Source organism: Blennius ocellaris, assembly GCF_963422515.1.
Source record: "Blennius ocellaris genome assembly, chromosome: 6".
NCBI lineage: Eukaryota > Metazoa > Chordata > Actinopteri > Blenniiformes > Blenniidae > Blennius > Blennius ocellaris.
In genome coordinates, this window is record NC_137655.1 from 22,075,765 (window position 1) to 22,088,454 (window position 12,690).

Here is a 12,690-nt window from a genome sequence, read left to right on the forward strand (position 1 = left end):
TTTTTTTTTTTTTTTTTTAACAACAACTACTGCTGCTACATTTATTTTTTGACTTGAGGTAAGTTGAGGTAGTGGTTCACCTTGTATAATAAGTTCCCAAAATATCATCTCCAATTTCTGTGGTGAGTTTTAAGCAACCTGTTTATTTCCATCTTCTTTGTTTTATTTGGTGGATCATCGTATTCTGCGGTATCTTCCTCCTTTACACTAGTCTCCTACATGTCCTCCCTCGCTGCACCTCCTCACTGGCCTTCCTTTTCTCCAGTGGCCTGGCAATTTAATTCTCATCACCCGTTTTCAATGCTCAGTTCATTGGTTCGACTGTCCTCCATACGTCTCATTTGAAATGATTAATTTGGTTTCTCATACAGTCTTTCTGATGCCAATCTTCTCCTCTGAACTAAACTAAGATGTTACCTTAAATTGGCTGTGAAAGGTCATTCCATTTAGTTGAATTTATTGTAGCTCTTTTTGTGGTTTTTGTTTTGTAGCCAACAGGAAGCTGATAGTGGCACACACCAGATGGCTCGAAACACTTGAGTAAGTTAGCAGGACGTGAAGGAAAATGTATCATGTGACAGGTTCACAATGCTTCAACTCCCATAAACTGTAGATAAGCTGTAGAATGGCTGCAATGACAAGGCCAACACTGAAACTTTTCTTGTCTTTTCCATTGCACCAGAAAAGATCTGACAGTTGAAGCAACGTGTGAAACCATTTAATTAGTGGGGGGTATTTGGCAGAGAGGTGACTATGCTCCTGATGTGAATCAGGTGTGCTGCCTCACCTCTCTGCCCATAAAGAAGGAGCCTCCCGGACACACAGGCTGAAAAGTCTGTGATTTTTTTTTAGTTTTCATTTAGTTAAAAAAAAGAATTATGGTTTTAGGAAGCCCTGGAAAGGCTCTGTGGATGAACCTGATGGTGGCATGCTCTACTCATCTTTTTTTATTTTCTCCACCTCTTGCTTTTTCTTTCTTTCCTGAAATGTCTTTTATCCATTTATTCTGGCTGTTTTAGCTGTTTTGCCTTATTTTACGTTGTTTTTTTTGTTTTGTTTTTTTTAGCCAGGAGATGAGACCAGTTTTGAAATTAGTGTGGAATGTAAAATAAAACAAAAATGAAAAAATATGTATTTAAAAATACTATTTTGAAAGCTTTATTGAGCCGCTACAGAGGAGCTGAATGCGTCAAAGCGTAAAAGGTCAAAGAAATCCAAGATGACTGCGCCCACTAACGCCGCCATATTGGATTCCTCAGCGGCAGTCTCTCGGTTTCTACATACGTTGTTCCGTCATGGGACGCCGCGCCCACTATTTTGGAATAGTTCACGATAGTAAAAAAAAAAAGGGTACGATAATCGGACAACTTTCATTATATAAAAGTTTACTTAGAATAAAACTACTCTGAGTTAAACATGGTACACTACAATTTATATATCATGTAAAGTATGACTTGACTGCGCAAAGACCTGCGTGTATTGTGGTTTACTTTTGTATATGAAGAAAAGTCCTCCCCCTGCGTTTGAAGACTTGTCGGACTGAACTTTCAGACGCGGAAGCGCTTTCCAGCTGTCAAACTGTTTTGCTGGGGATTCTTTTTTTTATTTTGATCAAACACATCTGACTCGACTTTCCTCTGCCATAACAACTTAGACTTACTTCAAGATGGACTGTCCGTGCTGGCTGCCCCTGGAGTCTAACCCAGAAGTACGTGCGGTTTCGTTTTCTTCAGAATGAGTAGTTTTTTTTCGAAGCCATTGATTCCCAGCATGTGAGGAGAGCTAACTTGTAGCTAGCATGGAGAACAAAAGCTAAAGCCAGTAAAATGTTGTTGTTTTTTCCAACTCTCCAACATTGTTCTTGACGTTTCTATTCCCGTCTTTTCATTTCAGGTAATGACAAAGGTGAGTGATTTCTTCTGCCTGCGGAAAGAAGTTGTCAAACGAAAATCATTTGTGGCAGATCGATGCTGGGAGGCTAAAGGCCTACCGGGCAGGGACGAACACTGAGTGTAATGTTTCCGTTACCGATGGAAAAGCAATAAATAATACATTTTGACGATCCTCCTGAAACATGAGCCATCACGTCAATCTACAAGAGTCTATTATTGAGGGAAAGGGGCGCAATAGAAGTTCGTTTAGTTGTCACGAGACATGATCAAAGTTCGTTGCCTTGAAGTGAATTGTGTACATTGTTTCTGGTTGGTCTTCAACGTCACAAAAAGTAATTAAAAAAAAAAACCCAAAACGTTGTTTCAGAGCAGTCAACCAGTCCAAACAAGTAGTTTTATGACGCATGTCCCTCAAGATGTGTGGAAAAACAAGGCTTGATTGTCTTCTGAGATTAATTAAAGCCACTTTTCATCACTGCAATGATCGTGTGCTTAATAGTTTGATTTGTGCAGTTTTCATCTCTTCTCTTGGCTTCATTACCGAGATTTGGAATTAGACAGTTCGTTCTGTATGTTACACTGCTTCGCTCTCATGATCTTAATGCATTAAAAAAAAAATCGTTCACACACTCATGACATGGTCTTTAAAATGTCTTTGACATTGTAGAGTAACATTGAGACTTGAATCTTAAATTAGTCGCCACCTAAAATGCTCAAAAAAAGGATATGTTTTATGTACATCAATATCTGTCTTGTAATGATGGTCCTGGGGCATAATTACTGTCTCTTATGAGTAACAATGCACTTATCAAGCTCTGCAGAACCGCCTTTTATTTTGAATTATTCGTTTGTGTTTTGTATACTCAGAAATTGAGAGCCATCTATTGTACAATGTTTTATGTTGGAATCTCTGTTGTTGAGGAAACCAGCTTACTCTGGGCTTGTGTGTAGTTTGTCACTTGTTTGGGTATGAGGCCAACCTGGCAGTTTGGAGACGTGTACGGACTGGACCCAGTGCTCCTGAGCATGGTACCAAGACCCGTGTGTGCAGTGCTGCTCCTTTTCCCAGTGACAGAGAAGGTAGTACAAGTAACATCTTTTTGTAATTTATGTATCATTCACAACAGCTGTCATATGTCTTACATTTTCCATTTTGGGATGTTGTCGTGCAAGTTCATATCAATCTTCCTCACTCATTGTTTTTTATTTATCTTCAGTATGAGGCGTTCAAGCAGGAAGAGGAGGAAAAACTCAAAGATCAGAAACAGGAGGTCTCCCCTGATGTCTACTTCATTAAACAAACCATTGGAAACGCTTGTGGAACTATTGGATTAATTCATGCAGTGGCCAACAACCAGGCACACCTGGAATTTGGTGAATATTTTACTATTCTCACATTATACGAAACTAAGCAGCTGATCTTCTACACGACCTTAAATCGAGCTCTGCTTTTGATTGCAAGTAGTTTTTAGAAAATCTTTCTTAACGTTCTGTCTCCAGAGGCTGATTCTCCTCTCAAAAAGTTTCTTGGACAAACTTCAAAAATGACCCCAGACGAGCGAGCCGTCTTCCTGGAAAAAGATGAGGTGGGGTAAAAAGCTTCAGTTGCTGCTCTGTTGACTCCTGAAGGGCCACAGTCCTGCAAGTATTCCACATCTGCCTGCTCCAACACAGGAGTGGCTCATTTTCAGACTTTGTCCAAAGCTTCGTGACGACACATTTATTACATCAAGGCGTGTTTGAGCAGAGAGTCAAAGGAAACATAAAGTCATGTGGCCCTTCAGGCCAGGAGTCGACACTCTTGGCATTTTGGTTCAGGTTTGGGGTAACGGTACAAAATGAACAACTCTGAGTTGTTTAATTTTCCATTGTTTGGAAAAGACATTCAAGTTATTTATCTTTCCACAAGAAGCCTTTTTTTTTTTTTTGTAATCTGAAAAGTACGTCCACAACACAATCATTAGAAACTCTATAACAGACCAGGAGCATTTTCATGGTTACTCTTTAACCGTGTAATAACAGAAACATTCGGAGACATCAGAGGTCATGTGTGAACATGTGAGCAGAAGGATTTGACATGGAAGCTTTTTGTTTTCCAGAGCATACGTGTCACACATGAATCCAGTGCACAGGAGGGACAGACTGAGGTTTGTAACAAGTTTTAATCCGTGTCCGATGACAAAAACACAATCGCAGGTTTTGTTTGGAGGCTGTTTCGACATCCGATTGAGTTTAACTTGTTTGGCCTGTTTTTCTTTTGTTTTCTTCTTTCTAGGCTCCAAGTTTAGATGAGAAAGTTAATCTGCACTTTATAGCCTTCGTGAGTCACGGAGGACACTTGTATGAACTGGGTGAGTTCACCACCAAGACTTGTTTGTGGGACCATTTTTAGCAACCTTTGTTGCCATGGTTGGATAGAAATGTTCTCACTCATAACTACTGGATGTAGAAAAGCTTTCCATCGAAATACAAATCAATACATTTTACAGTATTAACATTCACTTGCTTGAAGAAATTCTTGCATTAGATGATTTTATCCCCTTAAAATTAACTCAATATAATCCAACAAGCCACAACATTTAGTGTTGCCATGACTCCAACCAACAAAACAAAGTGGAAATATTAGGAAAGAAGGACATGAAATTGTTTTCATGTGAGCAGACGGAACCTAATGAGAAACGTTTCCACTCCTATCGGCTCTTGTGCTCACCACCACTCTTCTTGACATGTATTAAACAAATGATGCGATCTAAAGCTTGCCAAGAGGTTTTTACTCAAAATCAAGCAACAAGAGCCAAACCATTAATATGTCAGGCTGAAACTAGCTGAAAACATGTGCAAGAATGAAATCTGTAACTTAATGTTAACACACCACAATGAAATTTTTAGAATCGACAAGCAGACTGACATAAGTTTTCTTTTCATATAACATTAGAGTAAATTAAATATTTAGATTATTGGTAAAAAAAATACATTTGTTTTTATTTTGAATGTGTAAATTGTGACAGACAAAACAACAAACAAGCCCACAAAGCGACTGTAAAAAGAAAAGGATGGAAGAACTAAAAACCAAACATTCAAAGCTGAACAAGGAAGTCATTTGGACTCTTTGTGTTTCTAGATGCCTGAAAAGGAGTTTAAACTTCCCACTTCCACCCTCGATAGATAGATTCTAATTCTAGACAGAGAAATGAAGAATGCCAGGAGTGATGGCTGCACTTTCAAATGCACTTATTGAGCTCCCCTGTTTTTTTTTGTTTTGTTTTTCTATTACCCAGATGGACGTAAGCCTCAACCTATCGTCCATGGGAAAACCTCAGAAGGAACCTTCCTTGAGGTAAGATGTGTCTCTGAGTAAAACTGACACGTCGTCATCATTTAAAGAAAACAATGAACTGCAGGTCATCGTTTCACTCCTGTGTTTCAGGACGCCATAGAAGTTTGTAAGACCTTCATGGCTCGTGATCCCCAAGAAGTCCGCTTCACCATCATCGCCCTGTCAAAAGACTCCTAGTGGGGAGGCTCCCTCTCGATTCCAGTCAACAATAAAACATTACTGCCAAATGTTTCGAAAGTGCTGACCACGACGGAAAATGCTCCACTTTGTTTTCTGCTTTTGGAAGTGAAAATGTTAGAATGTCAGGGATGTCGTTCAAAAGTAATGTTTCACTCGTGTTAAAAAAAAAAAAGTTGATACATTTATGGGATTTTAGTGCTGCTGGCAAACTTTGAAGTATTTCTCAGTACGATCAAAATCTTCCACTGCTGATCTGGGCAGTCTGGCCTCCAGTGTGCACTGTGGTGTGTTTACTGGCTCACTGAAGGTGTTTTCCACGTCACTGAGCCAACCCAAATTATCATCCAATTCGATGCAGCCACATGTAGTAATTGGTTTTTGATGAATTGTCCAACTACACAATCGAAATGAGTTGAAGGACTGCGTTGTTGTGAGGCTTTAATTTTATTTACCGCTTTTGTAAGAAGACTGATGGGCCTAATCGTTTTTGTTCTTGCAGTGATGGCTGTTAAAAAGATTTCTGTGAGGCTAACAAAACATGTTGACTGTACTCTGGTGTGGAAGGTGCCTACATTTTTGATTTTTTTTTTGTAACCTATAGAAATTCTGTCAAATTAAAGTCAAGTTTATTAAACTTCTTTCTTCTGTGCTCATTTTGTGGAACAGAAACCTGATTGTTTTTCATTCACCTAATAGTTCTTGCCACAAATGCATTTTGATCAGGTGGTGCAGTGGTTAGCCCTGTTACCTCACAGCACTTGGTATTGGGGCCTTTCTTGGAAGAATGTTTTCTTTCTTCCTGCAGGGGTTTGTCAGGTTTCTCAAAATCCATCCCCACAGAGTCATTGGATTGATTGAAGACACTAAATTTGCCAATAGTGCTTTTTTTTTTCCTGTGCGAGCTCTGAGAGACTGAGAGGCTTCAGCTTCCTGAGATCATTATCTGAATAAACATTACAAAATGGAAAAATATGAAATGAACTGAAGTTTTATCTGTGGTTTAATCTAAACCTTATGTCACTAAGAAGCCATAGTTTTGATACAGTATCTCCTCTTAACACATAAGATTTAAGTAAATAAGTAGATTTTATGGTAAGTCTTTACCACCAGGGTATTCTTCCGGGGTATAATTTTTAACTCTGTAACCTTGATTCTAAAATAATTGGGTATACAGAAAAGATGAGTTGTCAATTTGTAAATGTCTAGTAACAAGGTATTTATTTAAATCAGGAGAGCAGGAGGTGCCTAAAATGCACAGGCATGTAAAACTACAATGAACCACATAAGTTCTGTTAGCAAGAGGAAGAATAGACAAAAGTCCATCTTCTATAGAGTTTTATGAGGTTTAGAACTGGATTCAATCCCAGCTGTCTATAGATGACATCTGGGTATTGGACAGGCAACCAGTTCATCACGAGGCGAATACAGAAACAGGCAATTTAATGATATTTCCTGTAAATGTTATTTTGAACTAATTTATTGTTCCAACTATTTTAAAGGGATGGACCTCAGTGGATCTGAATTAAACCCATGAAAGGCACATGTAGATTTTCTCATTATACCTGCAGGACTTGTTAAATGCTAAATCCTTTTTTATTTGCTCATGCAAAACAGACATGGGAACAAAACTGTTCCCATCATACCTTATTGTATGTGGATTGCTAACCAAACAGGTCTTTTCTTAGTAAATAGAGAAAAGAACATTTGTATTGGTTGGAGGGTTTTCTTTTTCCCAGTTTAAACTGTGAGGTGCCTGGTTGACTACAAATGCATCCGAAAACACACAGTCACTTTATTTTCACCCATTAAAAAAAGCCCATTTCTTTTTTCAACATAGCTCACGGCCAAACCACCCTGAACACGCCTGACCTCGTCTGAGCAAAGCAGGGTCGTGTCTGTAACTGGTCACACTCATCCTGCTCAACTTCAAAACAACACCGTACCACCCCATCACGGGACTCTCGCTCACTTTCTTTAAACTGATTACATGGGAAATGTACAAAAAAGTGTTACGCAAATGCATTTACCTAATCTGTGATTGACTGCCGTCTTTTTTTCAGTTTCTTGCTGTTGAGAAGCACAATAAAGTTTGATAGTGAGAATGACCAGCATAGTACATGTTGTATCTGATGAGGTGCTTAAACTTGAAAATGCAGTATGTCATTGCTCCTCTGAGTTTTAGCTCCTCTTGCGCCGCTCTGTTACTGAAATGAGGCATTTCATCACAGCACAGTACCAGCCTCACTGCGAGGAACAACTGCATCGTCACACGAATGGCGGGGAGTTTCCAGTCGCACGGGAGCAGCGGCCACTTTTAAATGTGCTTGTATTCATTAAATTCCATCAATTCAATATCTCGATTGTGAGATTAATTACAGTGAATACAGTTGTGGAGAAGAAGAAGACTTTATTCATCCCATTGGGGGAAATGTCTTTACATGGGAAGAACATGCAAACCTCAGACAGAAAGGAGGATTTAAACCAGGACTTTCTTGCTAACCAATGTGTCACAGTGGGGATCCTTTAGGGCAGTCCTTCGCCCGAGCCACAGTCACATTCTTTTCAGGGCTCGTCCGTTGAATGCTGAAGTAGAAGAAGCAATTGTCCTCATGCCTGTACTCTTTGCAGAGTGCAGTGTGGCTTTGACTGACACGCAGGTGGTCTGCGGTGTCCACCAACGTCATGGAGAAGTGGTTACACTCTTTGTCACACCTGCAGAGGAAGGAGAGAGAGAGCACAGACAGGCTGAAGACGGCAGATGAAAGAAAAAAATTACTCTCTAATAGCTTTGTTATTGTGACATTAATCTATCTTTGGAGAAAGTGATACAAAAGTGCTATGAAGAGAATTGTTAGGCAAAATTCAACATTCAACACCATTTAAAATAAGAATTTGACTTTTGTTTTTCCATTCCTCATTCCCCGTACTATTGATTGAGATTACATTTAGATGACTACACTGAATCTGTGAGACAACCACGTTCACTTTCACACAAATGGGCAACTTAAGAGTCACAGTCTAAACGTCAACACATATTTATGGAGTGTTTCTTTTTTTTAAAAACAAGCCCAGGGAGAAGCTTCCAGATCCCTGATCATGCTTGAAGTCCAATGATCATTGTAGGTCATTTACACTGATCCTTACAAGTTCAAAAGCATTGAAACTTTGCTTTTTTTAATTTATTTTTTTTATTAAATGCTCAACATCTACACCCTCATCCAAAACACAATATTTCTCGTTGTTGCTTCACAAAAGCCTCCCATTGATTCATTAATGAAATGTTTTTCATGTGTTAATGTGACTTAAGCCCGGTTCACACGGCCGATCAGGCCGATTTTGGCCCCGATTTTCTCCTTCCGACAATCTTAAGGACGCTCAGATCATTATAAGATAATCTTATCAGATATTCATGCCGTGTCTGGTGTGTTAAGACTGCTCTTGTCTGCTGGGAAGGATGTCGGGACCGCTCCGATCTGAGATTGGGGATATTCAACATGTTGGATTGTTTTGGCCCGAGTTCTCGCCGTGTGTGGTGTCCTCCGAGGAGAGCACGCAATGAGCCTGTTGACTGTGATGATCAGAAAGCGCTAATCAGAAAGTGAGGTTATGAAGTGGTGAGGAAACTCCGGATCGGAAGCACACACGGAATCCAAAAAACAGTTGTCATAACGAATCTTTTTAAAACGTGTTTTATTGGATAAAAACACACCACAAACGATCGCCAATGCATCCTCTTAGCCCGCCAGGTTTGTTGACTCTGGAATCACGTTTGATCTTGAGAGGTTTTGCGAGATTTACCGTCTGATCTGGGGATGTTTGTGTGAGGTGGGTTCTTAAAACATGGTTTAAGTCATCCCGTTAGTTAACGTCGCCGTCAAAGTTAACAGTGAGGTTAATAACACTCTGCCCAAGGTTCCGCACAAGACTCCTCCCACATTCAAGTCTCCGTGCTTTCACGTTTTAGTGGTGGACGATAGATCAGTGTTTTTATCTCGTCTATAAAACTACTGTCAAACATGAAAAGCTATGCTGCTACCAGGATATTAAATTATGAACACGGAAACTGAATTGGGACGATCGGACGACGGCATCATGTTGCCTCATCTTTATTAAATTCTGACCCGAGGGAACGATATAGAACGTGGACTAATTGGCCATAGATGGAAGCGGCATTGGTGAAAAAATATAATACGAGGGAATGAGACAATAACTCGGAGTCTCGAGTTATTCTATTGCTTTTATTGTCATTGTACAATAAATTGCACAACGAAATTACGGCCTATTAATGTGACCTATTAATGTGACCTATTAATTTGAGGTCACTAAGTATCATCTCATTTCCAGGCCTCCTCTTCTGCTAAGTGTGTACAAATATTCAACATCATTGTGCTTTTGCAAGCTGTGTAATGATTGTTTATTTTCCAATGTGAAATCTTACAGAAAACACATGGTGGAGTGCGACAGTTGCAGCTCTTATGAATATGAATATATTCAGCCTCTTTTTGCCAGCATCACCTTCAGTGAAGGCAAGAGTTCAAACAACGATGCGGCGGTCATGCATCGCAGGGACGGACCGCGGACGCAATGCAGAGAAGCTCGGAGAGTCCGTGTTCCGGCATGGAGCTGCAGGAGCGCGATCAGCGCCGGAGTGGAGTGGAGTGGCTGCTCCTGCGTTTGAACAGAAAGCTAAAGGCTCCCGTGGGAGCACCGCGCACACGGCTGCAAACAGAAAGCTCCAACGCGATGCAAAGTCAGAAGCCCCACGACCAACATTAAAGTTGAGCAGCAAAGAAAATAAAAGGGGAAAAAAAAAAAAAAAAAAACCCAGTGCAAAGCTGACCACACTGAGAGCAGAGGATTTATCCAGCGGACATATTAACATATTGAGGGCGTGTAGTAAATCCTCAAAGTCACACGCAACGCAAACTCAAACGCAAACTCAAACCCCAACAGAAGGGTAGCGGAAAAGCGGCCGCCTTTGGAGCGGTTTGGAGCTTTTGTTTCCGCATTCCTGCAGTGGAAACGCGAACCGGAACGGACTAAACCGGCCTCGCCCCGCACTTTTTGTGCAGTGGAAAGGGGGCTAAAGTCAACACACGTGTAACGAGATAGATATCTCACCTGCTGGCCATCTCTCCCGTCCCGAAAGCACGACACTCCACGCAGGCCTTGTACGTACTACAGATGCCCGGACACAGCGGGCAGTCTTCGCAGGTGGGGCCTGAGAAAGGTGACGAACACTGACAGACTCCACAGTCACAGGTGCCTCTGCCGTTACACACCTGCCCATTTTTTGCCATACAGGGAGTTGAATCTATGGAGCAGTGGCAGGCTTGACCGACCCAGTCCGCGTCGCAGCGGCAGTGGCCGCACTCACACTGCCCCTTGCCTCCACACATTCTGTTGGATTGTAAAACGTGTTGGCATTTAATATATAAGTGTTGTTCGTAATTAAGTGCAACTAAATGGGGAGGCCGTACTTGTTGTCGTGGTACGGACAGTCGAAGTTGCTGCACTCGCAGTATTGCCCGGTGTATCTTTCACGTGGGTGTATTCGGGTGTCGCACCAACAGCTGCCCTGCACACACGTGCCCCTGCCGCTGCACAGCGGCGCTTTGGAGTCTGACTTACAGGAAGCGTCACCGACTGAGAAGTGGGTATCGTCCTCCATCTGGCAGCTTTCTCCAATGTAGTTGTCGTAGCACTCACAGCGGCCACACACACGGGCCCCCCTGCCGCTGCAGGCAGCACTTTGCTCCTCACGGTTTAGTGAACAGCTACAGTGACCTGTGGAAGCACATTTCATGTTGTTTCTACCCAGCTGGTGTCACACTGAAGCCACTTTTTTTCCCCTCTCCATACGGCTTACACTCCAAGTGTATTGCTAACGTCACTCTTTGTGGAGAGTCTTTGGATACCACATAGACAAACCAGGGTCCAGTCATGTTCTGGTTCCTGCTGGGACACTGGGCAGTGTTTAGAGAAACCTACAAAAAAACAAAAAAAAAAGCAAACTATTGTAGTGATATATGATTTTGTTTGCTCAGAAATAAGAACAATTATCTTGTTAAGGTGTTTTGGGTTTTTTTCTGACGTTGTGAACACCACGGCAGACATCTTTTTGTACCTCTATGAGCCCAGAGTTTCCTCTTATGTTGCTGGTGAGTGCAAAGTTCATCCCTGATGGTGTGTTGGTGGCTTCCAGCTCCACATGTGTGGTTTGCTGGTCTGCTGGCATGAAGACATTCAGCTGAATGGTCTGGGTCCTACCCGGCCTCAGACGAATGGAGAGCTCCTGCGGCTGCATAAACACAGTTGTGATCTGTGCTGGGCTGAAAAAGTAAAGAAGCAACCAGACAGAAGGTTTACACTCGAGCCACAGTGAAGCACTGAATCTTCAGCCTGTTTCCTACGACAGAAAACTGAAAGGATGTGTGTCGGACAGCTCTTCATCAAAGTTTGTGTTCAGCTAGATCAAGGGTGTCAAACTACACCTGAAGTTCCCAATCCAGACCGTATGATGTGTAAAACTTATGATGAAAACATAAACTTTCGTTTTTCATTCCGTTCAGTGGGACTGCATTGTTTCACTATGAGTGGTGGACGTAATAAAACAATGAGACCTGAGCTCAGAGAGCAGTTGCGGCAGTGAAAACTAAACTTTATAATCAAAGTCATACAGTGAAGATAAGATTTTGAAACTATGCATCAGAAGCTTCTGCCAAAAGTATTCTGAATAGAAACTGGTAATTATTTATAGTTACAACTGAGTGAGTAACTGAATTACTCTTGATTTATTTTCTGAGCCGGTTTCGCAAGCCAGTTCTATAGACCAGAGCAGCATAAACACAGAGGGGTTGTCATTTCAAAACCGAGACAAGTTGTAGAGAGAGTGAGTTGACTATGCCAGCCTTTTGGGGACTGAACTGATCAGAAAAGCTTATCTGGCCTAAACAACAGCCTTGAATGCCTAAACAGTTTGACAGGAAAGCAGAATAATGAGGTTAAACTGTATGAAAAACAGTGCTCAGGTCTAAGAGCCCTAAAGCAACTGAAAGTCCTGAATCAACAGTGAAAAGATCATTAAAAACTCGTAAAAGGGCCGTTTCAGTTCTGTGGCGAGGCTTAAAACCAGAATGAAACTATTCATCAATACTATAAAATGATCTAAAAATGTTTTCCATTGCATAAAAACAGTTCTCTCCAAGACTTTGTATAAAAACCGAAGTTTAGAAATGTGTCTACAATTCCAGAAAACTGAGGATCCAGATTATTCTTTAA

General features: G+C 41.2%; 1 protein-coding gene across 1 annotated transcript; it reads left to right on the plus strand.

The window, feature by feature from the left end:
- The first annotated feature begins 1,580 nt into the window (after nucleotides 1–1,580).
- On the plus strand, nucleotides 1,581–6,047 carry uchl3 (ubiquitin carboxyl-terminal esterase L3 (ubiquitin thiolesterase)). The gene is made up of 9 exons (XM_080497904.1): nucleotides 1,581–1,708; nucleotides 1,894–1,905; nucleotides 2,844–2,972; nucleotides 3,110–3,266; nucleotides 3,393–3,478; nucleotides 3,992–4,039; nucleotides 4,168–4,243; nucleotides 5,171–5,229; nucleotides 5,320–6,047. The coding sequence occupies exons 1-9, from the start codon at nucleotides 1,667–1,669 to the stop codon at nucleotides 5,404–5,406; spliced, it is 696 nt and encodes a 231-aa protein (XP_080354030.1). The 5' UTR covers nucleotides 1,581–1,666; the 3' UTR covers nucleotides 5,407–6,047.
- The last annotated feature ends 6,643 nt before the right edge of the window (nucleotides 6,048–12,690 follow it).

Bases quoted from the DNA above. Each gene is read 5' to 3' on its own strand.
- uchl3 (XM_080497904.1), top strand. From the start codon at position 1,667: ATGGACTGTCCGTGCTGGCTGCCCCTGGAGTCTAACCCAGAA. The intron at 2,973-3,109 runs GTAGTACAAGTA...ATTTATCTTCAG, and splicing joins TTTTCCCAGTGACAGAGAAG to TATGAGGCGTTCAAGCAGGA. The intron at 3,267-3,392 runs GTGAATATTTTA...TTCTGTCTCCAG, and splicing joins CCAGGCACACCTGGAATTTG to AGGCTGATTCTCCTCTCAAA.